Here is a 25,815-nt window from a genome sequence, read left to right as displayed (position 1 = left end):
ACTGAAAATTCCCAACCACCTCTACCGCTCACCGTTGTGAGCCAAGGGTTCATGGTCTACCCCATAAAGAGTGTGAGCATGGTGAAAGTGAACTTGGTTTATAGTTATTGAAAATGTTCTGCAGTGTTTAACCCAGACTCAGCTAAAAGAATCCAAAAGCTCAAGGCTTATAATTGCCTGTGTTATGGTCTTGTGAGGTGTCCAAGGCTTACATTGAGACTATTAGAGAAATACCATATGCGGCCTCTGGAACTGAAGCTTCCAGTTATCAATTATTTTCCCTGAAATTTCCCTCATGGCCTCATTATGTCCTTCATTAAAGGAAACCAAGTGCAAGTCTTCAAGTGCCCAAGGAAAGCTGGTGGGTCAGAATTATTATGTCATTTAAGTTCTGCTGACGTCCATTTGATGCTTTCTTTTACTCGGGAAGATTAGAGTAATCAAGATCTTTTCTTTTTAAACCCTTCCATTTTGGGCACTTTACTAGTTGCCCTTTTACTTTATAGTCACAGGTGGGCAAAGCCAGCCCTTGGAGAGGACATACAAGAGAGGCAATGGCAAATTCTGTCTCCATTTCTGTGTCTATAGAGCTACTGCAGATGCTTGCTACTCACCCTAAGAGGCTACTACTTGACCCTTATGTCTACGCTGCAGTTAAAAACCCTCTGCTGGCCTATACCAGCGGACTTGGGTTTGCAGGGCTTGGGCTGTGGGGCTGTTTAATTGCAGTGTACATATTTGGGCTTGGGCTGCACCCCGAGCTCTGGGACCCTCCCACCTTGCAGGTGGCAGGTGTAGATGATTCCACCACCATCCTGTCCCTGCAGCAAGCAGAAGGAGCTGCTTTCAGGACACAGATACAAAGGAAAAAGGGGAGCTACTCTCACCACCAGTGATCTCCACAAGGGGAAGATGAAAACTATTATGGGATTCCCGCACTTTCCTACATGGGAGGGTAGGGAAGAGAAGGACAACTCTTCTGCCAGAGCTTTTCAGTGGGGAAAAGTCACTCCTGAGAGCCATTCCATTGCATGCCCTCCTGAGCTTGGAAGTGCCAGCCATGCTGTTGCACTTTCTCATTCCTCTATTGAAGGGAGAGTGCTGCAATACATTGATGCTTCCTAGAATAGGGCACAAGAACCTACTGTAGATGCAGTGACTCCCTGGGGTTGTGAGAGAGGCTCCCCTTTGGCTTCTCCAGTGTGGCTTCAAGATGGCAGTAGCTCCTCTCATCTTTCCCCCCAGGGAGAGGTGTAACCCATGTCCACTCACTGTGATGCTTTGTTGCCCTCTAGTGGTGACTGAGCCACATAAGGTGATGAACCTGCTACTGTCTTGGCTAATGTATCTTGGTCTTATTTCAAGTGGTAGAGGCTCATGCTTTAAGAACCAGAGGTCCCAGGTTCAACTGCTTCTCCCAATGACCCACCCAGGGGTATTGTTTTATGTGTGGTGGCCCATGCGGTGATTTGAGCTGAGGGGATCAACTTTCATCTGTGGCCCAGACACTATTAGAGGGGGACAGGACACTCAATGTGGATTACATGGTCTGGAACCCTCAAAATACTTCACCATTACTCTATTTTTCTGTACTGTCACTGGAGTGTGATTTACTTTGTGTTTTCCCTATTTATAACTAAGTACTCTTTTTGTGCTATACACTCATAGTTGTACATAGCTCTATACAACATACACACATTTATCTGAGGTTATAGGGGGAAAGTGTGTTATATTGTTGTTGGCTTGTTTGTCTGTCGTTAGAAACTATGTCAATACAAGAGATGGCTCACAGTCGGGATGTCCAAATCCCAGATTGTTAAACTTAGGCTAGGGTTAATGGCTTGGTTTAAAGGCCCTGTTCAACTTAGGTTTGGGATTTAACAATGCCGGAACCTCTCATGAGATTTCAGTACAAAATGTGTAAGTTTTGGGAGATCAGCCATTAGTCTTAGATTTCTGCCATCTTCATCCTCACTAGATTTTGGCTGCATCAAACTGGACCTGAAATATCAGTCCTTTTAGGCCAGGATAAAAGCTGGAACCAAACCAGGAGGAGCAGGATTGGATCCAGTGATCAGAAACCTCAAAACCTTAATTTTGAATTTCAGGAGACGTTAGATTCAGATTTGGCCCTTCTCTGTTGCATGGAAAAGCCAGAGTAAATGTTATACTTTCAACCCTGGCTTTTGTATTTCTTGACTTTTTGGAGTGTTCAGGTACGCAGTCTTTGTATTCCATTATGGTAGTTTTCCTAAGTTTAATACTTTGAATCACCTTCCATCTGAGGATGTGAAAGCATTTCACTAACATTAATGCATTTAATCTCAAGAACCTTCTGAGGTTAATAACTATCCCCATTTTGCAGATGGGGGAAACTGAAGCACAGAGAAATTACATGCAGTTGCCAAAGCTGGGGCCATTAATTATTTACAGAGTTTGGAGCAGAACTTAGACCTCCTAAAGTCTAGTTCTGTGCTTCAACTAGTAGATTTAAATATTTCTGAACACAGAAACAAGGACAAAAAATGTTTTTATCATATATATTTGGTTTCAGTGCAGCTGAGGTATGCAAATTGAAAAATGTTTGTTTATTCAGCAGTTCACACACAAATCTGGCATTTCATTTTGTGGGTGTATGTGGTCTTTTCTTATGCTCATCTCCACACACTCAAGTTCTATGCACGCTGACAGAAAATCCCTATGACCCGCACTGACTCAGTCATTTACAGACATGGCTGCACAAAAAGCAGAGGTATGCACTGCTGATAGTTTTGTCTTTGACCCTCAGATATTCCTTTAAAGCCATCGCATCCTACCCAAAATGGAGAGCAAAGAGCAGAATCCATTGGGAGCTCTTCTTCAACTTACAACAACAAATACCTCACAGTTCCTCAGACCCGGCCTTCTGTGCATTTTGGCAGAATCAATGGGGCTTTTGAGCCATCTGGCCGCATGGAGACTCACAACAACTCTGTAAGTAGGATTATTATAATCATTGACTTATTCCTCTAGTGCTCTTGATAAAGGTGGGGGTGGGGTGATGGGGAGAGAGAGAGAGGGCACATCAAATATTTTTTCTGTATATTACTTACAATGTGGCTTTACTGTGAAAAGTAACTAGGCCAAAAATGCCACTACTTTACTCAACAGATCTGCTTCCTCTGTCTATTCCGAGTTACAGGTACTGTCTTCATCCACTGTATTACATTTTTACTCCTGTTGGCCTGGCAGAGCCATCACAGCTCAGACAGAGGGAGCTGGATTCTGTTCCCTCTTGTGCACCATCAACAGAGTTGTTTGTTGATTTCCAATCAGTTAAACCTGTGCAAACCTGTTGACGGTCATATGCACAGGTGTCACTTAGGGCAGAATCTGAAGACAGTGGAGTTGTACAGCTGTAGTCTTGGATGCAGAACCTTTATTACATGGGAGAAGGAAAGAATCCCTCTTGACTTGTAGAGCCTAGGATACATTTGCAGGCCTTGTAGTTAGAACCCTCACCACCATATCCCCTGATAGATTTTACCTTATAAACTGTGTGCCATTGTTCTGAAATCATTAAGAAACATGGAACCCAGTACACCATTTTTAGTCAGTTTTCTAAGTAAAACAGCATGTTGCACCTACAAGACACTGATTTCTACTATGAGAGAGGGAGAGAATGGGCAGAATGAGAGAGGTTGTGGGCAGAATATATAGCCATTTAAAGTTCTTTTCATTTATATTTTGCAAATTGAATCTTGTTGCTAGCAGTTTTATCGGCTTATTTATTTTGTTTTCATTTCTAACAAATTCTTCGATTGCAAAAACGCCTACATGTTCAGGAAAGCTCTGCAAACTAAGAACTGGATCGTGTTGTCATTGAAAGCTGTGAGAATTTTGCCGCTGACTTTAGGGCTTGGTCTTAATACACTGATGTGGCAAAATCTTTATGTCTTGTATGAGCCACAGAGAGAGAGAGAGAGAGAGAGGTGTCTCTGCAATCTGCTCAGTCCCATGCTCTGTGTAGGTACAGCAGCAGCATCCCTTTAATGTTGCTATGGTGACCTCTCAGGCGGCAGCTGCTGGGATGAGGCACCTGGGTACCTACAGATGATAAACAGGAAAACACCCTCAGCAACTCATCTACCCAACCCTTCCTCATTCCCTTGCCTTCTGGCCTCTGTGTGCATCTCTCATTTCCACACACACCCATGTATAAAGAGGAATAGGGGGATAATACTTGAAGATTATCTTCTCTACAGCCAGTGAATGGATTTCCCTGGATTGCCAGCAACCAGGGGATGGTGACATCATTACCTGTGGAGTGTATTGCGTGAAGTTCTCTGGAAGGGAGGCTGGGAATCTGAGGTTTGGTGTTTTCATTGTGGCAGGGATGGATCCAGAGAGTCTGCAGGGACTGCCCGTGAGTACAGTGTGAGAAGGACTCAGACCATAGAATGGGAACATGTTATAAAATTCTGTCTCCAAAGTGTTTTTAATTTGTGTGTAAATCTAGGTGTAAAGAGTATATGTACACTGTGTATGTGTAGCATATGTATAGTGTGCGAAGGGGGAAGCCTGGAGGCAGTCTGATCTGTGCATGGAGGGGTTATACGCAGGGGGACCAGGGATCTATAAAATGATATGGAGGTTAATAGCAGTTCTGTGTGAAGCCAGGAGGCAAAGCTTAGCTGTGGGAGAGGTGAACATGGGAGATGTCAGGATAAAATTAATATCAACCTGCATAGTTGTCCATATGAATAACTATCAGTGTTGATGCACATTAAAAACCTGGGAAAGTCCCATACAAAAACTTCTTTAACTTTGAGTTAAGGTTGCTAGATGGCAGAACCTACTAAGACCTTAAAAAAAATAGAAAGGAGTAGTTAATTCATTCAGTACCCTGTTTATACTGTCTAACTTTGAGAAGAGAATGCTAGACTGGGTGAACCACCAACACACACCATAAAAAGAACAGGAGTACTTGTGGCACCTTAGAGACTAACAAATTTATTTGAGCATAAGCTTTCGTGAGCTACAGCTCGCTTCATCGGATGCATTTCCACTGAATGCCTCCGATGAAGCGAGCTGTAGCTCACGAAAGCTTATGCTCAAATAAATTGGTTAGTCTCTAAGGTGCCACAAGTATTCCTGTTCTTTTTGCCAATACAGACTAACACGGCTGCTACTCTGAAACCTGTCATAAAAGGAAAGGAAATACAAAGTTAAACCATTCAACGCCCTATCTATACTACACTCATCAGTTCCTCTTCCCACTCTCAAATACTTCCCTCCACAACCCACATATCTTGACCCCAATCCCAAACAACTAACAGGTACATTTAAATCTGGCCACATTATTTGCTTATAAGATCATGTATTTCCATTAGCATTGGCATAACTTTCATCAACTACATTGTACCTAGTTCTGTATTGGCGTGTATGTAAGCCGGGCGTGAAGTTAGATTGCAAATGGTGGCAGTGAGAGATGGTTTTCTAGACATCTTAGGAAAATTTATGTGAATGGGTGACCTATGTTGTGAGTAACTGTTCTAAATTTGGGATTAGATTTTAATGTAGAAATTACAGAATTGGAATCCACATTGATGTAATTTGGCTGTGGTCAGAGCTGAGGCTACATGGCTGCTGTTCGTGTGTAGGGTGGAGATATGTGAGCTCTGGAAAGGAGGTAGCTGAGGTGGAGAAAAGAAACTGACGTAGTAGATAGAGTGTTGAATGGTTTAACTTTGTATTTCCTTTCTTTTTATGGTGTATGTTGGTGGGTCATGCAGTCTACCAATCTCATCTCAAAGTTAATTCTAATGTATGTCAATATTGATATTATTCACCGTTTATAGCAGTCTATGTGAGAGTTGGTATTCTCTCTAACCTCCACTCCCCTATTGTCTCCCATATCCCCTCTGCCCAGACCCGTCCAGTCCTGCTGCTCCTGGCACTATAAAGAGCTGAACTCCATGTCCCAGCTCAGACCTCTGATTCCTGCCCTTCGTCCATGCACAGTGCAAATTGCCCCATGTTCCTCCTGAGCACAGTCTTGCTCCACAACATGCCCCCAATCCATAATTTGACCCCTACTTTCCTATTGCATTCATCTCTTAAATACTGATACATATGAGTGTAAGGTGTGAGTACAAAATCTTAAGGTACAGTGTCAGTATGTTTTCTCAGTATGTGTCCGTGACAGGGAGGTAAGTATATAGGTTTCTGTTGCCTTTTGGAAATAATGGCAGATTGGAAATTGCTGGTTTTTGTCACAATTCTTGGTTTGCAGACAGAGGAGATGCTCTACGTTACTGAATCTGAGCTCTTGCTTCAATATTTCTCCTTTCCCATATCTACAGTTAATTCCCATCATTTACTTAGCTAAGGCTTTCATGTACCTGTACAAGAGTGAGGCCCTGAGCCCTGCTGCGTATGGGTTTGTCTCCCTGAGACTTGTCTATTTCTCTTTCAGAAAATTAACAATTACCTGGATGGGACCCAAGTGGGGGCCAGTGGTGGGACATCCCCAGGTGGGATGCATTTCAGGGACAGCAAGAGGAAAGTGGACTACGTCTTAGCCTATCACTACCGAAAACGTGCCTCTCAGCACCAGCGAGGCATTGGCTCCCTAGGTCCCTTGCACAGACCTTCCCCCTTGGCCATTATTTCTAATGGGGAGATGGGGAAAAGCCACTCTGAGCAACAGCAAAACCAGGGGCAGAATGCACCCCAGCAGCAACATGTGCAGCCAGAGGCTCAGATGATCGAGATGAGCCCAGTGGATGCCCTAGAGGAGGAGAAACGGGAGCAGAGGGAGGAGTATGAGCGCAACCTGGTGGAAGCTGGACTGGAGATAGAAAAAGACATTGAGGTAAGAGGACCAGGAGCATGGCACTGGGCTTCCCATCAGCAAAGGGTTGTCTTGTTTCAGTACTGAAAATGAGCATGTGGGGAGAAGAAATGCTAATTAACAGCTCAAGTCACTGAACAGCTTGGATTCTGTTTTTTTGTTTTGTTTTTCCCAATCAAATGTCATTACCAAAAGCACAGTGCAGCACAAACCTTTATGATTTAGTGCAGGCAAAGGTTTCAAGTCTATAGGAACATAAGCTAATTGTTCATGTTACAGAAACATTATACTTACTGAAGATGAAAATAAAGGACAGCTTTCTCTTCAAATGCAGATTATAGGCCTGATTGTCCTCTTCCGTAAGGCCTGATCTGAAGCCCACTGAATAGACATCCTTTCATTGGCTTCAAACCAGTGTGACTCCACTGACGTTGCTCCTGACTGGGGATGGGGGGGTATGTCTACACAACAGCTGAGAGGTGTGATTCCTAGCCAGCCCAAGCTAGCATGCTAAAAGTAGCAGCGTGGCCGTGGCAGCGTGGGCGGCAACTGGCTAGCTGCCTGAGTGCACTCCTGCCTGACTCCCTAGGTAGGTACTAGGGCAGCGAGCCCGAGTTGTGCCAAGTACGTCTACCTGAACTGGGACTCACACCACCCAACTCTGTGTAGACCTACCTTTACGCTGGTGTAAATGAGGAAAATCAGGCCCTGTGTTGCATTTTGACTTCTAATTAACCCATGGAAATTGCCCTCTGACCCCTCTTCTTTCATTGTTAGAAATGTGTCACAGATATTCACTAGAGGTAAAGTATATACTGTGTCCATGTCTAGTGGCTAGTCCACACCAAGATAACAGACTACTTCTGCGCAAGCTAATGGAGTTTATCTTTTAGCTCTGTGCTTTGTACTAAAGATCCTTGGTTCACATCCCACTGACCAGCCAAGGAGAGGCTTGTTAAATATCTTTCAGAAGATGCACATGCTCAAAATATGGAAAAGAGGCTGGTTATGCTTTTTCTAGCATTGTGTTGATTGGAGCTGATTTATTTGATCACTGTTTATATTTAAAGTGTTATTGACCAGAAACTTGTAGTGAAATTTTACTAAACTAATTACTTTGCCGTTTAATCGGAGAGGGGATCTGATTGTGGTACTTAATCATAGAATATCAGGGTTGGAAGGGACCTCAGGAGGTCATGTAGTCCAACCTCCTGCTCAAAGCCTTGTTTTCTTTTCATAGTGAAAATATTTGGTGTCTAAATACTCATTACTTTTGCATTTAATTGCATTTTTTTCTCCTTGAAACTAATTCACCACTAAGTATTATAAATGATTTCCATTTTTCTTTATTTTAATGTAATCCTTTAAAAATCTAATTATCTTCCTAAGTTATTACATGGAATACAAGGTGATGTTATGCCTCCTGTGGGCTGTGTGGCTTTTCCCCCCCTCTTTTTCTGGATTTGGCGGAGTCTATTCATATTTGATCAGAAAGATTCTTTTCGGTATAACTTTCTCAAAGCTGCCTTAACTTACATATTAGAGAGACAAGGTAGATGACATACCTTGTATTGGACCAACTTCTGTTGCTGAGAGACACAAGCTTTCGAGCTTACACAGAGCTCTTCTTCAGGTCTGGGAAACTAACTTAAAGCGTTACTGCTAACTACAAGGTTTGAACAGATTGTTTAACATAAGTAGTTAACAACATATGTTTCAAGGGATCATTCAAGGTGAAGTGGCCTATTAAAGCCCTTCCAGTCATCGAAGGAAAGTGGGCGGGGGAAGGTGGGTGGGTGTGGGGGGGGTGTTAGTTGGTTTCAGATTGTTGTAATAAGGCATAAATGCAGTGTCTTTATTAAGACCATGATTTTTAGTGTCTAGCAAAGTTATGAATTTAAGCTCCCAGGCTGGTCTTTTGAAAGTGTTGTGCAGGTTTCCTTTGAAGATAAGGACTGATAGGTCAGATACAGAGTGATCACAGGTGAAATGGTGAGTCTGTCTTTTTATCATTTTCTTGTGTGAGTTCATTTGAGAACGTAGTGATTTGTCTGGTTTCACCCTGGACACAGTTGCTATTGCGGCTTTTAGTACATGGGATGAGGTACATCACATGTTGTGATAGGCATGTGGTGGATCAATGAATCTTGAAAGGTGTTGTGAGGGCTATTGATCATTGTAACAGTGGAGATATGTCTGCAAGTTTTGCATCTGTTGTTTTGACAGGGTCTGGTGCCACTTTGAGTTGGTATGTTTGGGTCTGTGGGGAGTTGCCTTCTGATGACGAGGTTGGGGGTTGTTTGAAGCCCAGAAGAGAGGGTTCAGAAAAGATTTCTTTCAGATTTCTTTGTCATCGAGAATGGGTTGTAGCTGTTTGGTGATACCCCATATGGGTTCCATTGTGGGGTGGTAGTAACTAGAGGTGTGGTGTTGGAGGGGGTGGGTATTTCTGTATTGAAGCACGTTCTCTTGGGGTATTTGGGTGGCCCGTTCCAAACCCCCAACCTCTCCAAGCTCATCATCAGAAACAAGCTCCCCACAGACCAGGACACACCAGCTCAAAATGGCACCAGACCTAAAAAGAGTAAACAGGATGACCCAAGTAATTATAGGCCCTTTCAATCTGACATTGATCCTTGACAAGATAAGGAAGTTGCTGATATGAGACTCGATTAATAAAGAATTAAAGGAGGGTAATATGACTAATGCCAATCAGCATGGATTTATGGGTAACAGATCCTGTCAAACTAACTTGATATCTTTTTTTGATTACAAGTTTAGGTGATAAAGGTAACAATGTTGATGTTTTATACTTGGATTTCTGTAAGGCATTTGACTTGGTGCCACATGACATTTTGATTAAAAAAATCAAAAAAGATATAAAATTAACATGACACACATTAAGTGCATTAAAAACCGGCTAACTGAGAGGGCTCAAAATGTAATTGTAAACAGAGAATCCTCATCAATCGGGTTTGTTTTAGTGGGGTCCCACAGGGATCTTTTCTTGGCCCTAAGCTATTTAAAATTTTGATTAATGACCTGGAAGAAAACATAAAATCATCACTGATAAAGTTTACAGATGACACAAAAATTGAGACAGTGGTAAATAATTAAGAGGACAGGTCACTGATACACAGTGATCCGGATCACTTGGTAAACTGGATGCAGGCAAACTGTATGCAATTTAATATAGCTAAATGTAAATGTATACATCTAGCAACAAAGAATGTAGGCCATACTTACATGATGGGGGACTCTATCTTGAGAAGCAGTGACTCTGGAAAAAGGTTTGCGGGTTGTGGTCAATGTTCCCTCTAATTTTTTACATGCATGTGTGGAATGAAATTTTTTATGTGCACCAGTATGGAGGTGGTGTGTGGCCAAGAGGTTCGGAGTGTGGGAGGGGGTTCAGGGCTGGGGCAGAGGGTTGGGTGCAGTGGGTGAAGGCTCTGTCTGGGGGTGAGGGCTCTGGGGTGGAGCCAGGGATGAGGGGTTAAGGGTGTGGGAGGGGGGCTCGGGCTGGAGCAGAGGGTTAGGGTGCGGGGGGGTGAGGGCTCTAGCTGGGAGTGTGGGCTATAGGGTGAGGCCGGGGCTGAGAGGTTTGGGGTGTAGGCTGCCCCGGGGCTGTGGTGGGGAGGGGTGCCTCTCCCCCCTGCATAGCCATTGATTGCCTGCTGCGCGGTCATACAGCTTAGAGGGAACTTAAGTTGTGGTGGCTAATCAGCTGAATATGAGATCCCAGTGCTCTGCTGTGGCCAAATGGGCTATGTAATCCTTGGTTACATAAACTGGGAAATCTTGAGTAGGAGCAGAGATGTTATTTTACTTCTGTATTTGGCACTGGTGCAACTGCTGCTGGAATACTGTGGCCAGTTTTGGTGTCCACAATTCAAGAAGGATGTTGATAAATTGGAGGAGAGGATTCAGAGAAGAGCCACGTTAATGAATAAAAGATTAGAAAACATGACTTCTAGTGCTAGACTCAATGAGCTCAAACTATTCAGCTTAACAAAAAGAAGGTTAAAGGGTGACCTGATTACAGTCCATAAGTATCTACATGGAGAACACATATTTCATAATGGGTGCATCAGTCTAGCAGTCTAGAACACAATCTAATGGCTGGAAGCTGAGGCTAGACAAATTCAGACTGGAAATAAGTGAACATTTTTAACAGTGAGAGTAATTAGCCATTGAAACAACTTACCAAGAGTCATGGTGGATTCTTTATCACTAACAATTTTTAAATCAAGACTGGGTATTTTTCTGAAAGATCTGCTCTAGGATTTATTTTGGGGAAGTTCTATGACCTGTGTTATACCAGAGGTCAGATTAGATTATTGCTATGGTCCCTTCTGGTCTTGGAATCTGTGAACTGTCTTGAATAATACATTGAGTAATAATACTTAGTGCTTTCTATCCATAGATCTCAAAGCAAACTCCTTTACAAAGGAATTCAACATCATTCTCTTCATTTTACAGATGGAGAAAACCAAGGCACAGACAGAAGTAAACAATAGCTGCCAGGTAGAGCTGTTCAGCACACTTTTTTGTCAAAACTTTGATAGTGGGAAAATGGCCATAAGCATTGCTTGTGTTGAATAGAATGAGGGGCTGATTCGAAAATGTCTTTGTTATTTCAGTATTTTGCAAAGATGTGTGAGTGCCATAAAGTCAAGAGAAATCTAAGATGGAAGAGACCTACTAACCCACATATTATCTCGGCTTTGGGGGTCTAATGCAGGGATTCTTCTCTCTGGCATATTTCTGCTGGTTTATGTGGTCTGTAGTTGGGTTTGTTTAGTTTTTTTCCTTTCCTCACATCTGTCTGGTTGATGGGATCGTTTTCTTATAGCATTACCAATAGTTGGACTTCTCTGAATATAGGGCCTCCCTGATCCGTGTTTCACTGTCCTAACATCCCTGCTTCTTTAGATGCTCTGGGCCAGATGCTGGGATGTGGGTGATCTACAGCTCAGAGCATTGTCTGCAAAGATGGCTTAAAACACACCTTTTTAACTCCCTTGATACAGCTATTGTGCGTGACCGGCCCCACTTTTGAGTCGGAGCAGTGCTCAGGATCCTCTAACTTACATCGATTGCAAGTGGTGCCAAGGGGGAAAAGCCTCAGTTACAGATTGGCATGGATTATGGGGCATCCTGGCTGAGGACTCTCTCCTTCAGCAACACCAGCTTTTTTCTGATATGCTAGTAGTAGTGGAGGCAAATAGAATAAGAGCCCCTATGATGGCTCAATACTAATGATGATCATCCTTGCACTGACTGGGGTTGTCCTCCTGAGGCTGGACACAGTGGCTTTAGAGCCAAATTCCACAGTAGTATGGCATACTGCCGCCACCCCACTCCTAGCTTTCTGCATTCTGGACAATAAAACAAGGATTTAGATGGTCAGGCCATTATCAATAAAGGAAGGACATTGTATCAGTGCCCTAGGGCAGTGCCTCTCAACCTTTCCAGACTACTGTATCCCTTTCAGGAGTCTGATTTGTCTCACGTACCCCCAAGTTTCACTTCACTTAAAAACTACTTGCTTACAAAATCAAACATAAAAATACAAAGGTGTCACAGCACACACTATTACTGAAAAATTGCTTCCTTTCTCATCCTTACCATATAATTATAAAATAAATCAATTGGAATATAACTATTGTACTTACATTTCAGTGTATATAGTGTGACAGGGTAAGGCCAGATGGCTACAGGAGAGGGATAGAAGGCAGATATATTAGCCCCAGATTAAGTAGGTCCCTTTCCCCTGGGTAAGGTAACAGGGAAGGTTCCAGAACAATCAGGAACTTTCTGGAAATAATTAAGGCAGACAGGCTGATTAGAACACCTGCAGCCAATCAAGAAGCTGCTTGAATCAATTAAGACAGGCAGGCTAATCAAGGCACCTGGGTTTAAAAAGGACCTCACTTCAGTTTGTGGTGTGCATGTGAGGAGCTGGGAGCAAGAGGCCCAAGAAGCTGAGAGCGAGAAGGCGTACTACTGGAAGACTGAGAAGTACAACCATTATCAGACATCAGGAGGAAGGTCCTGTGGTGAGAACAAAGAAGGTGTTGGGAGGAGGCCATGGGGAAGTAGCCCAGGGAGTTGTAGCTGTCTCACAGCTGTTCCAGGAGGCACTCTAGACAGCTGCATTCCACAGGGCCCTGGGCTGGAACCCAGAGTAGAAGGTGGGTTCCCCCCCCCATCCCTCCGTTCTCCCAACTCCCTACTTGATACTGGACAGTGGGTTCCAGAGGTGAAGGTCTCTGGCCTGTTCCCCAATCCACTAGGTGGATCAGCAGAGACTGCGGGGATTTTTCTTCTTCCTTTTCCCCGTGGTGTCCAGTAATGAGGCTAACTGAGTGAACGGCAGATTTGAGCCACAAAAGTGGCCAAACTGAGGGCTGCCGTGAACCTCTGAGGCGAGCAAATCCGCCAATAAGCGCAGGACCCACCAAGGCAGAGGAGAAACTTTGTCAAAATAGAGAGCAGTATAACAAGTCATTGTCTGTATGAAATTTTAGTTTGTACTGACTTTGCTAGTGCTTTTTATGTAGCCTGTTATAAAACTAGGCAAATATCTAGATAAGTTTATGTACCCCCTGGAAGATCTCTGAGTATCCCCACTAACCTAGGATACACCTACTAAGGCTTGCAGCTCTTTGGTCACCTTATGGTTTTTTAATAGCAACTGGTCAGCATATGGGAAACAATATGCACTTTGAGCTGAAAAGTAGCTTAATCCTATGATCTCTGTTAACCCTGCTTTGTAATTACCCTGAGCATCATTAACTTACAGGAACCTATCTCAGTATCTTGAACAGCTGACTAGTTGGTCCACGCACCTCACAGCTGACTAGAGTTCATACAGTCATTGTTTTTGTGGGCTAAATGACTTTAAATGCCAGGAGTTTCACTGCTAGACCAGGGGAAAAAGTAATGTGACTTTTAAAATCAAGTTTCCCATTTTTATTTTCTTTCCACAATTTTCTTCTTCTAGAGGCTGGAATATAAAATGTTTTTTATTTAAACAGATGCCTTCATCTGGAAAACAAATATACTTCCCATGTTTTAGCTTGGCATCTTAATATGGCTTTCACGTTTATTTTGTATCTAATGATAAATAAGTGGATAAGGCAGGTATCTGATAAGCTAGCAATTCAAATAATGAACCAGCTTTGAGACACTAAATTGATTCAGGAATTGTTTTTATAATAAAGAACCCAGACTATAAAGAGCCCTACCTGTAGAGATCAGGCATAGCCAGAGTGCCTAGTTCTCTTTTAGGAACCTTTGGGTGCTAACTGTCTCCAATGTGAGGAAGGTCACAGAATCATGCTTGTGGGTGGGGGCACAAGTTAATATGAGGCATGGAGTGGGTGGAGCAGGTCACTGAGGGAATGGGAAGGGAATCATTTGATGGGAAGACATGTCACTATGTGGAGTAGGAGAGAATGGCTTAGGAGGTGGAGGGTACTTTGCAAGCTTGGAGAAGGAGACTGTCCCTAAAGGGACATTTGATTATTGGGATCCATGGTTATTCCTCCTATTACCTCTCACCCTAGCTTTGCAGCATTTCTCTTTTCCTCTCAGTGATCCACAGAACACTTTCTCACTAATGCTGACTTTGGACCCAGATATGCCACCTACCTTCTTCGTCAATTCTGGGCACACAATGTGCGATGGTGAAAGGGGTGTAATCATACATGGCCCCTATTTCTGTAAATTTCTTGGAAATCCATGAGGTAGCGGGTGACAGGCAGATGCATCTGGATCAAGACCTGAAATATCGGGGGTTGAGTATACTTTGAGGACAGTGCCCAGAGAGCTACCACAGTAGATGGGACAAGAGTGTATAGGGGTTGCTTGTGAAGTGTCCAGTGGACCAGTTATACTGAGAACAGGACAGAATCCTCATTTCAATATAATAATCTAGAATACCACCAAATGAGGTGTGACAGGGTTGGGCCAGATGGCTACAGGAGAGTGATAGAAGGCAGATATATTAGCCCCAGGTTGAGTAGGTCCCTTTTCCCTGAGTAAGGTAACAGGGAAGGTTCCAGAACAATCAGGAACTTTCTGGAAACAATTAAGACAGGCTGATTAGAACACCTGCAGCCAATCAAGAAGCTGCTAGAATCAGTTAAGGCTGGCTAATCAGGGCACCTGAGTTTAAAAAGGACCTCACTTCAGTTTGTGGTGCGTGTGAGGAGCTGAGAGTGAGAATGTATACTGTTGGAGGACTGAGGAATACAAGCATTATCAGACACCAGGAGGAAGGTCCTATGGTGAGGATAAAGAAGGTGTTGGGAGGAGGCCATGGGGAAGTAGCCCAGGGAGTTGTAGCTGTCTCACAGCTGTTCCAGGAGGCACTCTAGACAGCTGCCTTCCACAGGACTCTGGGCTGGAACTCGGAGTAGACGGCAGGCTCGGGTTCCCCCTAAACTTCCCAACTCTTGGTCAAACACAGGAGAGGTTGAAAATGGCCAAACTGAGGGCGGCCGTGAATCTCCGAGGCGAGCAAATCTGCCAATAAGCGCAGGACCCCCCAAGGCAGAGGAGGAACTTTGTCACAACTGGTGTCAGGGGTGGGATCTGGTGTACACAGCATGGCAGAAGGAGGGTGTGTGGGTTTTTTTTCCCCGCACCACAATGGAGGACGTAGTGTGGGCACTGATAGAAGCCATAGCTGCTCAGCAGGAGGCTACCCATGTCCAGGCAGCCGCCCAACAGGAGGCAGTGTGGCTGCTGCAAGAGACTAATCGCCTGCTGATGGACCAGGCTGCTCCAGACCAGGCTACGTTGCGGGAACTGGTAAACCAGGTAAAGGCCCTTACAGAGCTGAACCGCTGCCATGATGGGATGCAGATCATGCGGGCCAGCAATTAGCTGCAGAAAATGATGTGGGAGGATGATGTAGAGGCATACTTCCTGGTCTTTGAGAGGACAGCCCTGCAGGAGGCTTGGCCCCAAGAACAGTGGTCTGACATCCTCGCTCCATTCCTGTGTGGGGAGGCCCAGAAGGCCTACTATGATTTGCCTGAAGGGGCTGCTGCAGACTACTTCCAGCTGAAAGCAGAGATCCTGGCCAGATCTGGGGTAATGACCACAGTGCAGGCCCAGCGATATCATGAGTGGAGGTACCAGGAAAACAAAACCCCGCAGTCCCAATTATATGACCTCATCCATCTCCACGAAAGTGGTTACGAACTGAGTCCCGGAGTCTGGAGGAGATACTAAATGTTCTGCTCATCGACCGGTACATGAGAGGACTACTGCCAGACCTTTGCACCTGGGTAAGCCAGAACAAACCCTCCACCTACGACGAGGTTGTTGCACTGGTAGAAAGGCGAAGGACAGCAAGGGACCTGACCCGACCAGTTAAGGAAGAAGTACCCCGGGTTAAAGTAGCAGCACCAAGCCCTAGAGTCTCCCGGGTGACTGGGCCACCAGGAGAGCCCAGGTGGAAAAAGAGAGGGGCTGAAGGCCCACCAGAAGCCACAAAGAGTCGGATCCCTGAGGGGGAAGAGGATCGTGATGTTAGAGTGCCCAAACCAAGAGACCAGTGAACGCCTAGGGCTCCACACAGGTGTTACACCTGCGGGGAGTGGGGACACATAGCTGCACATAGTCCCAATGCTGAGGAGCCTATGCAGTGTAACCTGGGGAACTGGGCAGACCCTGCTCCCTAATCCACCTTGTGGGGGTCTCACTAACCCCACATATGTACACCAGACCAGCTAAATGGGGTAGAGACCACGGCACTGGTTGATTCGGGGAGTGCTATCATGCTTGACTTGGGGAAGCTTGTGAAGCGTAGTTAGCTGCTGTGGGCTAAGCATACAGGGATAACATGCGTCCATGGGACAGTTGGTTATTACCCCACCATCCCAGTAAAAATCGAGATTCAGGGGAATACTACTAAGGTAGCAGCAGGAGTAGTCCCTAAACTCCCATACCCGGTGCTCATAGGGAGGGACTTCCCAGGGTTTGGAGACTTACTCCCGGTAGGGGAATTGGAGAAAGGGGGAAGCCCTGAAGTTAGTGAGGCATCCACAGTAGACTGTAAACCCCAATCTTCTCTGAAATATCCCCAGATTTGTTCTCCACTCCCAGACAGGGTAGAAAGTCAAAAAGGGAAAGGAGAGCAGCTTGAGAACCCGAATACTGGACCAAAGCCAGAAAGTCACTCTCGTAGGTAGGTGGACCCGAGCAGCTGAAAAGGAGGCCATCCAGGAGGGAGAAGCACCTGAGTCTGACCCACACCCTAACTCCTCTGAACCAGTAGAGACAACAAAGACTGGCCCTTTAGTTCTCGGGAGAGGAAATTTTGGATGGGACCAGGCTGAAGACCCGAAGTATGACAACATGAGGAAGGAGGTGACTGAAATAGATGGGGTCCCCATGGAAGGGAAAACCCAGGGACCAGGACCCTACTTCATAATGAAGAAGAATCTCTTTTATACCGGGTTGCACCAGTACCGGGGCAGAAGGTACAGCAGATCCTAGTACTTCAAAACACCAGAATGCTGTATTAAGTCTTGCCCATAGTCATCTTTTGGGGGGGCATTTGGGGGTAGAGAAGACCCTGGCACAGGTCCTGTGACGATTCTTCTGGCCCAGAGTACATGAAGTGCAGAGGTACTGTGCGTCCTGCCCGGAGTGTCAGCTGCACAGTCCCCGTCCCCACTTGAGGGCACCTTTAGTACCCGTTCCCATCATAGAGGTCCCCTTCGAGCGAATAGCCATGGACCTAGTGGGCCTCCGGGAGAAGACAGCCCAGGGTCACCAATATATACTTGTTGTTCTGGATTATGCTACTCGCTACCCAGAAGCTGTCCCCCAGTGGAACACAGCCTCTAAAATGATAGCTAAAGAGTTGGTGGGGATCTTTGCCCGAGTGGGGTTACCAAAGGAGATATTAACAGACCAAGGTACTCCATTTATGTCAAAGCTAATGAAGGACCTCTGTATGCTGCTCCTTATACATACCCTGAGAACCTCCATCTATTATCCGCAGACCGATGGGCTGGTAGAAAGGTTTAACCAAATCCTCAAGGCAATGGTAAGGAAAGTGATGTGAGAATGGTTAGCCCGGGTCACTCCTATTGTACGGGAACATTTGGAAAAGGCGCAGGAGGCCCAGCGAACCCATTACAATCGTCAGGCAAAAGTCCGACTGTTCCAACCAGAGGATCGGGTGATCGTGTTGGTACCCACGGCAGAAAGCAAGCTTTTGGCCCAATGGCAGGGACCCTATGAGGTGGTTGAACCTGTGGGGAAGTAATCTACTAGGTGCAGCAGCCAGGACGCTGGAAACAAGAACAAATTTATCACATAAACCTCTTAAAGCCTTGGCACCAATGAGAGTCGTGTGTAGTGGCCCAAGAGACCCCGATCCAGGGAAATAACATGCTGGAGCAGATCAGGATATCCACTGATCTGACACCAAACCAGAAGAAGGAGGTAACTGAGATGATCGACCTATACCAGGACGTGTTTTCAACCAAACCAGGTCGGACCACCAAAGCATATCACCACATTATCACAGACCCTGGAGCAAAGGTAACTTTAAGGCCCTATTGGGTCCCAGCAGCAAAAAGGGAGGAGATCAAGGCAGAGGTAAAAAGGATGTTGGAGCTGGGAGTCATCAAAGAGTTCCACAGTCAGTGTTCAAGCCCGATTGTGTTGGTGCCCAAACCCAATGGCACCACTAGGTTTTGTAATGACTTTCGCCAGCTGAATGAGAGATCCAAATTCGATGCATACCCCATATCGATGAATTAGTTGACCGCCTGAGCAATGCCCGATTTTTGACCACCCTAGATTTAACAAAGGGATACTGGCAGATTCCCCTTGCCAAAGATGTGAAAGAAAAGACAGCATTCTCTACCCCAAAGGGTCTGTTTCAATATATTATTCTTCCTTTTGGACTGCATGGGGCACCTGCCACCTTCCAGCGTCTTATGGACAAGCTCATACGGCCCCCATACAAGTTATGCAGTGCCATACCTGGACGATGTGATTATTCACACCCCCGACTGGGAAACCCACTTGGAAAAGGTGGAAGCAGTTCTGGACATGCTGGCCTCACAGCCAACCCAGCCAAGTGTGCTATAGGGCTAGCTGAGGCTAAATACCTTGGCTACATTGTAGGAAGGGGCATGGTCAAGCTCCAACTAAATAAACTAGAGGCTATCCAAAATTGGGCCCGGCTGAATCGGAAAAAGCAAGCCCAGGCATTCCTGGGTATGGTGGGGTAGTACCGACGATTTATTCCCCATTTTGCTACCAGAGTGAGTCCCCTGACAGACCTCATAAAAGCCCGGGGTCCGGACATGGTGAAGTAGACAGATGCCGTAGAGAAAGCATTCATGGATCTACGGACAGCCCTCTGCAGTAACCCCTTGCTTATAGCCCCAGACTTCAACAAAGAATTCATTTTACAGACAGATGCATCTGAAGTAGGATTGGGAGCTGTCCTATCGTAGATGGTCGGAGATGAAGAACACCCAATCCTCTACCTGAGCAGGAAACTCCTCCCAAGAGAGCAAAAGTATGCCGTGGTTGAAAGAGAGTGCCTAGCTGTGAAACGGGCCATGGAAACACTATGTTATTACATTCTGGGACAACAGTTTACCCTTGTGACTGACCATGCACCCCTCCAGTGGATGCAGCAAAATAAAGAGAAGAACGCAAGGGTGACCAGATGGTTCCTGTCCCTACACCCTTTCCAATTCACCATACAACATCGGGCTGGAAGCCACCATGGCAATGCAGATGGCTTGTCACGAGTACACTGCCTGACGTTCCAAGTTGCCCAACCCCGTGGTGTTGAGTGAGCCGGGGGGGGGGGGGGGGAATATGTGACAGGGTCAGGCCAGATGGCTACAGGAGAGTGATAGAAGACAGATATATTAGCCCCAGGTTGAGTAGGTCCCTTTTCCCTAGGTAAGGTAACAGGGAAAGTTCCAGAACAATCAGGAACTTTCTGGAAACAATTAAGACAGACAGGCTGATTAGAACACCTGCAGCCAATCAAGAAGCTGCTAGAATCAATTAAGGCTGGCTAATCAGGGCACCTGAGTTTAAAAAGGACCTCACTTCAGTCTGTGGCATGCGTGTGAGGAGCTGGGAGGAAGAGGCACTAGGAGCTGAGAGTGAGAACGTGTACTGTTGGAGGACTGAGGAGTACAAGCATTATCAGACACCAGGAGAAAGGTCCTATGGTGAGGATAAAGAAGGTGTTGGGAGGAGGCCATGGGGAAGTAGCCCAGGGAGTTGTAGCTGTCTCACAGCTGTTCCAGGAGGCACTCTAGACAGCTGCATTCCACAGGGCCCTGGGTTGGAACCCGGAGTAGAGGGTGGGCCCGGGTTCCCCCCAAACTTCCCAACTCTTGGTCAGACACAGGAGGGGTTGACCTGGACTGTGGGTTCATGGAAAACAGCCAAACTGAGGGTGACTGTGAATCTCTGAGGCAAGCAAATCCGCCAGTAAGTGCAGGACCCCCCAAGGCAGAAGAGGAACTTTGTCACAGAGGGCAGTGCCAATGAACCGGGACCTCTAGCCTTTTATTCCCACTATCAGTAAGAGAGAGTTGTTTTTTTTTCCAGTAAATCAGTGAATCCATAGCATCATAGAAGATTAGGGTTGGAAGAGACGTCAGAATGTCATTTAGTCCAACCCACTGCTCAAAGCAGGAACAACACCAACTAAATCATCCCAGCCAGGGCTTTGTCAGCCTTGGCCTTAAAAATCCCTGAGGATGGAGTTTCCACCACCTCCCTAGGTAACCCATTCCAGTGCTTCACCACCCTCCTAGTGAAATAGTTTTTCCTAATATCCAACCTAGACCTCCCCCACTGCAACTTGAGACCATTGTTCCTTGTTCTGTCTTCTGCCACCACTGAGAACAGCCGAGCTCCATCCCCTTTGGAACCTCCCTTTAGGTAGTTGAAGGCTGCTATCAAATCCCCCCTCACTCTTCTCTTCTGCAGACTAAATAAGCCCTGTTCCCTCAGCCTCTCCTCATAAGTCGTGCCCCAGGCCCCTAATAATTTTTGTTGCCCCCCTCTGAAGGGGATGTAGCTAGCCACAGGGGGCTGTCATGTTGGGAGCCCAAGGGAGGCATGAAGGAGTATAAGGAAGAGACTCTTTCATCCTCATTAAATATTTGAAATGCAGACAATTTTCTTGAGATTAACTTCTAAGTGCTAAACACTTTCACTGTAGATAAAAGGCTCCCCTTCTATCATCCTCCAGCTCCATATCCACTAAGGTATAATTCACCTCTCCCCTGGCAGGTAAGGAATTTCCAGCCAGTTCCCAAAGACCTTAGAGTCTTCCCACACTCATTATCACTCTGCTCCTCCTAAACTTGAATACCCCCACCCTTAATAGTACCCCTTTGTTTTGTTCTCTGCTGGAAATTATGCTATTGGATGTATATTGTTTATTAAATGTATAGTAAAGATTTCAAAAGGCATATAGCCCCAGTGTACAGCATGTCGCAAATTATAATTTGTTATGATGGTGGAGTAGAAGAACATTTTTATGAATGACTGCTCTGTTTGGTGTTATGAAGGGAGATGATTATACAGTGCTGTAGATTCGTTTATTAAGAGGTAGAACTAATAAGCTTATATTTTTCACTATTATGTGGCAACTAGCACAGGCCCAGGTCCTATAAGCACATGATCACCTGTTTAATTTTATGTAGATGAGTAACTTTTCCCTTCCTCCTTCAAAAGTGATGTGCAGTTAAAACCATAGTAAAATCCTGTTTCCAAGCAGTCTGTGCCAGAATCCCAACTCCAGGTTCTTTAGCATGTCTCTGTGAGCTCCAAAAGAAGATCAGCAGATTACATGCTTCCTTATGCTTAACTGACAGGATTACAAGCACTGCCAGTCAAACAAAACCTGATTAACACGTACTGGTGCTAGATAAGCACTGCAGTAGGGAATTCACAAGGGCCAGCTTTGGGCAGGGTGCTGTCGGCCCAGTAATGTTCCACCCTCAACCCTTAAGGGTCAATAAACCCCATCCCCTTCCTCTGTCAGTTCACTCCAGTATTATGAACTGGTTGGGATGCTCTAGGAATGAACACCCTGTATTTCACCTATCGTGGAGCATCAGTAGTTAACTTAAACTAGAATTGCATTGCTGCTTTAATGACAACAAATGCAAGGTGGTACAGTATTCAACCATTTTTATGTATGGCAAAGTTATCATAGGAATAGAAATGGGAAGGCATTTGAGATACGTCTTGGCACTTTGACAGAATGGATCAATTTACAGCCCATTGTAAATGAAAGTGACATTGCTAAATAGCATTTAGCAGATGTAGGTACCTTTTAAAGTGTTACCCTTTTCAAAGATAAGTACAAATAACTTTCCACCTCTGGAGCTGGGAGTGGATGACAGGGGATGGATCTCTCGATGATTGTCTGTTTTGTTCGTTCCCTCTGAAGCACCTGGCATTGGCCACTGTCAGGATACTGGGCTAGATGGAACATTGGTCTAACCTAATATGGCCATTCTTATGTTTTTTTCTGTGCTTCCTGGACCTACCTGACAGGACCTCCCATAGCTCCAAAATTCTAGGGTATATATCTAAACCTCCTTGACTAGAATGTGGTATAATCCATCCCCACCAAGGTGGTGCAGAGTCCCATAGTGCCTCTAGACATGAGCTCGTGTTTCATTATTGATAGCCTGGTTGCTGCAGCATACATCAGAGCAGACTGTAGTTTTGGCTGGACTCTTGTAGGTTGATGTTCCGAGGAACTCATTCAGAAAACAGTTTTGTGAATTCAAAGTAAACCATTTACCCATCCTGGGTTTTAAAGAAAATAGACTGTGATACAACTAGATTTGATGAGAGGAAAGTAAATTGTCCTTTTCTGTGACTCTGTGGCACTCCCCATTTGCCAATCTGTGAGCTCTAAGTGAGACATAGATCTGGAGAAGGCTGTGTCTGGCATCTCTTGTCTGCCTTGGAGAGGGAAGGCAACAATAGCCAGGACAACCTCCCTGCTCATTATTCAGAGCACAGGGCTTCTTCTTTGTCTGTCTTCATCCCCTCTGTGTCTCTTGTTGGGTACCTGTCTGCTGAGAGGCACAGCCACATCTCCTTTGAGAACTCATAAAGCTAGAGCAGGAACAGTTATTTTCTTGGATTCACAGCTGTCTTCTGTGGTATATTTGCCAGTAACATCTTCCCAAAAGTACAGAGCCACTTTTCTTTCTTTTACCAGCTGGAATTATCACATTTAAAAAATACCATATATATATTTCCTAATACTGTCTCCCCGTCAAAGTGCTTGCTGTCATTGTCACAGGGCAGGGAGAGGAGGTGAGTCTACACGATACTCTCTATTGAGGTGTGGTCAACACCGTGAAGAGGTTGGCGAGCCTGTGTTCTGTTGGTTCCAGCATATCTGTACCTGGTGTATCAGTGACTGGACCTCTTCCCAAGTTGTTGGACATGCCAGTCCTTCAGAAATTGATTGAAAATTACCAATTATTTCTCAAACGAAATTTTCCAAAGTGTTCATTTGAGGTTTTTAAAAAAAATGCTGGGACATTATTTGTTTCATTTCCCCCTCCCCAGTTTTTGAAGATTATTTTCATTTTTTAAAAAAGTTTGTTTTCATAAACTGAAAACTCCGCCCCCCCCGCCGCCACCCCCCCAAATCTTTTTATTGAAAAACTAGAAACCTTTTTAATCAAAAATGAAAATTTTGGTGAAAACATTTTTCATAATTTTTAAAAAAAATATTGCAATGAGAGAATATCAGCCAGCTCTATTTAAAAGTACACAGATATGATTAGACTACTGTAGAGTAGTGAAGCGCTGGAATAATTACCTCTTTCCTTCTATTTTATGAAGATCGTTTATAAAGGCACTTTAATCTCTTTGGAAATATGAAATCCTCTCCAAGTACCCAGTATTACTGCTATATTTGCCATAAAATGTACATTGATTTAAATTACAGGAACATACGAAGTAACAGGTTACATTTGTTTTTTAAAAGAGTAAGGAAACTAATTTTGGGCCTGATTCTGCTGTTCATGTTGACTAATACCTTATCCAAACCAATGGAACTATTTGCAGAGTATAGTACTACTCAACGAGAGTCAAGGTGAGAGAATCAGGTCCTCTGTAGCTTTTGGGGGCAGGTACCATATATGTCTCTCTGTTAGAGCAGCACTCGGAACAAAAGTGTGTAGTGCTACTTAGGGCTCTTGCTGTCCCCACAGTATAAATATTTGATTCTTACATTCCAACATCTCTAGTTGTGGAATTATTAATTAGCTAAAACTATTAATTAGCTCTGCCCAAAAAAGGATACAGTCTAAATATTAGAGTCCCCTAAAAACTAGGTCACCAGCTTCATCAGCTGACCTGATGTTACTGTCTGTTGGCTGTTTAGCTTTTGTGAAATGAATTAGTTGTCACCATCTAATTTTTAGTGGACAAATTGTTTTTTCCTGTGCTGTCACTCATATTTGGGAGGAAGTCCCCATAACTATCTGCAAAGCCAACTCATTGTCCTTCAAATCTCTCCATAAAACTCTCCTTTGTCGTAAGGCCTACTAAAAACTTGACAACGGTTAGGCTGCTGGTGTGCTGAGATCACTGCCTGTCATGCTGACCAATGCTGTCTCGTTGTTTGTTTGCACTTCCCTCTCAGCCTGTATCCATCTGTTTGTCTCCTTTCTTACGCTTCTACTATAACATCTTTGGGGCAGCGTGTGTCTTTTTGTTCTGTGTTTGTTCAGGACCAAGCACTGTGAGGACCCATTGTGGGTGCATGACTGGGTGCTACCTCAATACGAATAATGAATAATTTGATTGTTGTTGTTAATAACTGCAAATTAGCCAAGTTGAGTGCCTGTGGTTTCAGAGCTGAAAATTTCAAATTTTCAATCCAGTTGCTTCTTATTAATAATTGTGGAGTGATTAGAACAGGGTCTGTCTCTCTAATATGGTGTGTTTATGTGTGTGTTAGATAAATCAGGGCAACTTTTCTGCTGACATAAGTGGTGAACAGAGCCATTATCAATGCGGATCAAAATTATTTCAAACAGATTTGGAAACAATTGAGGCATGAGCTCAGAAACTGGCTTGTGCATATTAACAAAAATAATTACTTCACAACACCTATGTAGATGCTAAGTATTAAATATTATTCCCATTTTACAGAAGGGAAACTGAGAAACAGAGGTGGAGGGGTAAGTGACCTGATTTCAGGCAACTGGAGTTGTGGGTGAGTATCCAGCACCTCCTAAAACGTAGGACATCTGTAGTGGAGCTGGATGTAGACTGTGTCGCTAACGCCCATTCTGTGCGCTAATCAAAGATCATCCTGAATAGGCATCTATAATTACTTGCCTCACATTCTGCATCCTCTAGGATTGGTCGGTTGCCATGGACATTTGTGCCTGACCACCCCCCCCCCCCACTGGACCAAGACTACATTAGCAGAGCTGTCATTAGAAATCACTAGTTCCTGGCTTTCGTGAGTAGTCCACAAGATCATACTGCCTCTCTCTAGCATTTTCATGTAAAATGTACTGAACTAACAGAAATGAGGCTAAAGAACAGCCAAAGGAATGATAACATGAAAGATGACAAGCCTCAATAAGGAAAAGGATCTGGGGTGAGAGAGGATAGAAACAAAATGCCATCAGCTCAGTGTCTGGCACAATTATTTTAAAAGGCTCTTGGATGTATAAATAGAACACAAACTGGAAGATCTTATTATGGCTTTCTACAGAGAGGTCTGAGTCCACACCTAGAATACTGGGAGCAGCCTTGGGCACCATGTTACATGTTACATACTATGAAGGGAAGGGAAAAGTAGTCAAGAAAATGACAAATGACCTCTACGGTTATAACTGTGTGGATAGGTTATTAATTAGATACTATAGTTCACTTATCTAAAACTCCATGGAGTATATTCC

General features: G+C 44.6%; 1 protein-coding gene across 1 annotated transcript in view; it reads left to right on the top strand.

Annotated features, from left to right (window-relative positions):
• The window catches only part of ANO2 (anoctamin 2), a 272,975-nt gene that overhangs the window by 5,453 nt on the left and 241,707 nt on the right, over positions 1-25,815 (top strand). The window contains exons 2-3 of the mRNA XM_077807418.1: positions 2,789-2,973; positions 6,458-6,856. Of these exons, the coding sequence (XP_077663544.1) occupies positions 2,789-2,973; positions 6,458-6,856 (584 nt within the window). The remainder of the gene's footprint in view (positions 1-2,788; positions 2,974-6,457; positions 6,857-25,815) is intronic.

Source organism: Eretmochelys imbricata, chromosome 1, assembly GCF_965152235.1.
Source record: "Eretmochelys imbricata isolate rEreImb1 chromosome 1, rEreImb1.hap1, whole genome shotgun sequence".
NCBI classification, from domain to species: domain Eukaryota; kingdom Metazoa; phylum Chordata; order Testudines; family Cheloniidae; genus Eretmochelys; species Eretmochelys imbricata.
Note: the sequence above shows the minus strand (reverse complement) of the source record. Positions and strands in the feature narration are given on the sequence as shown.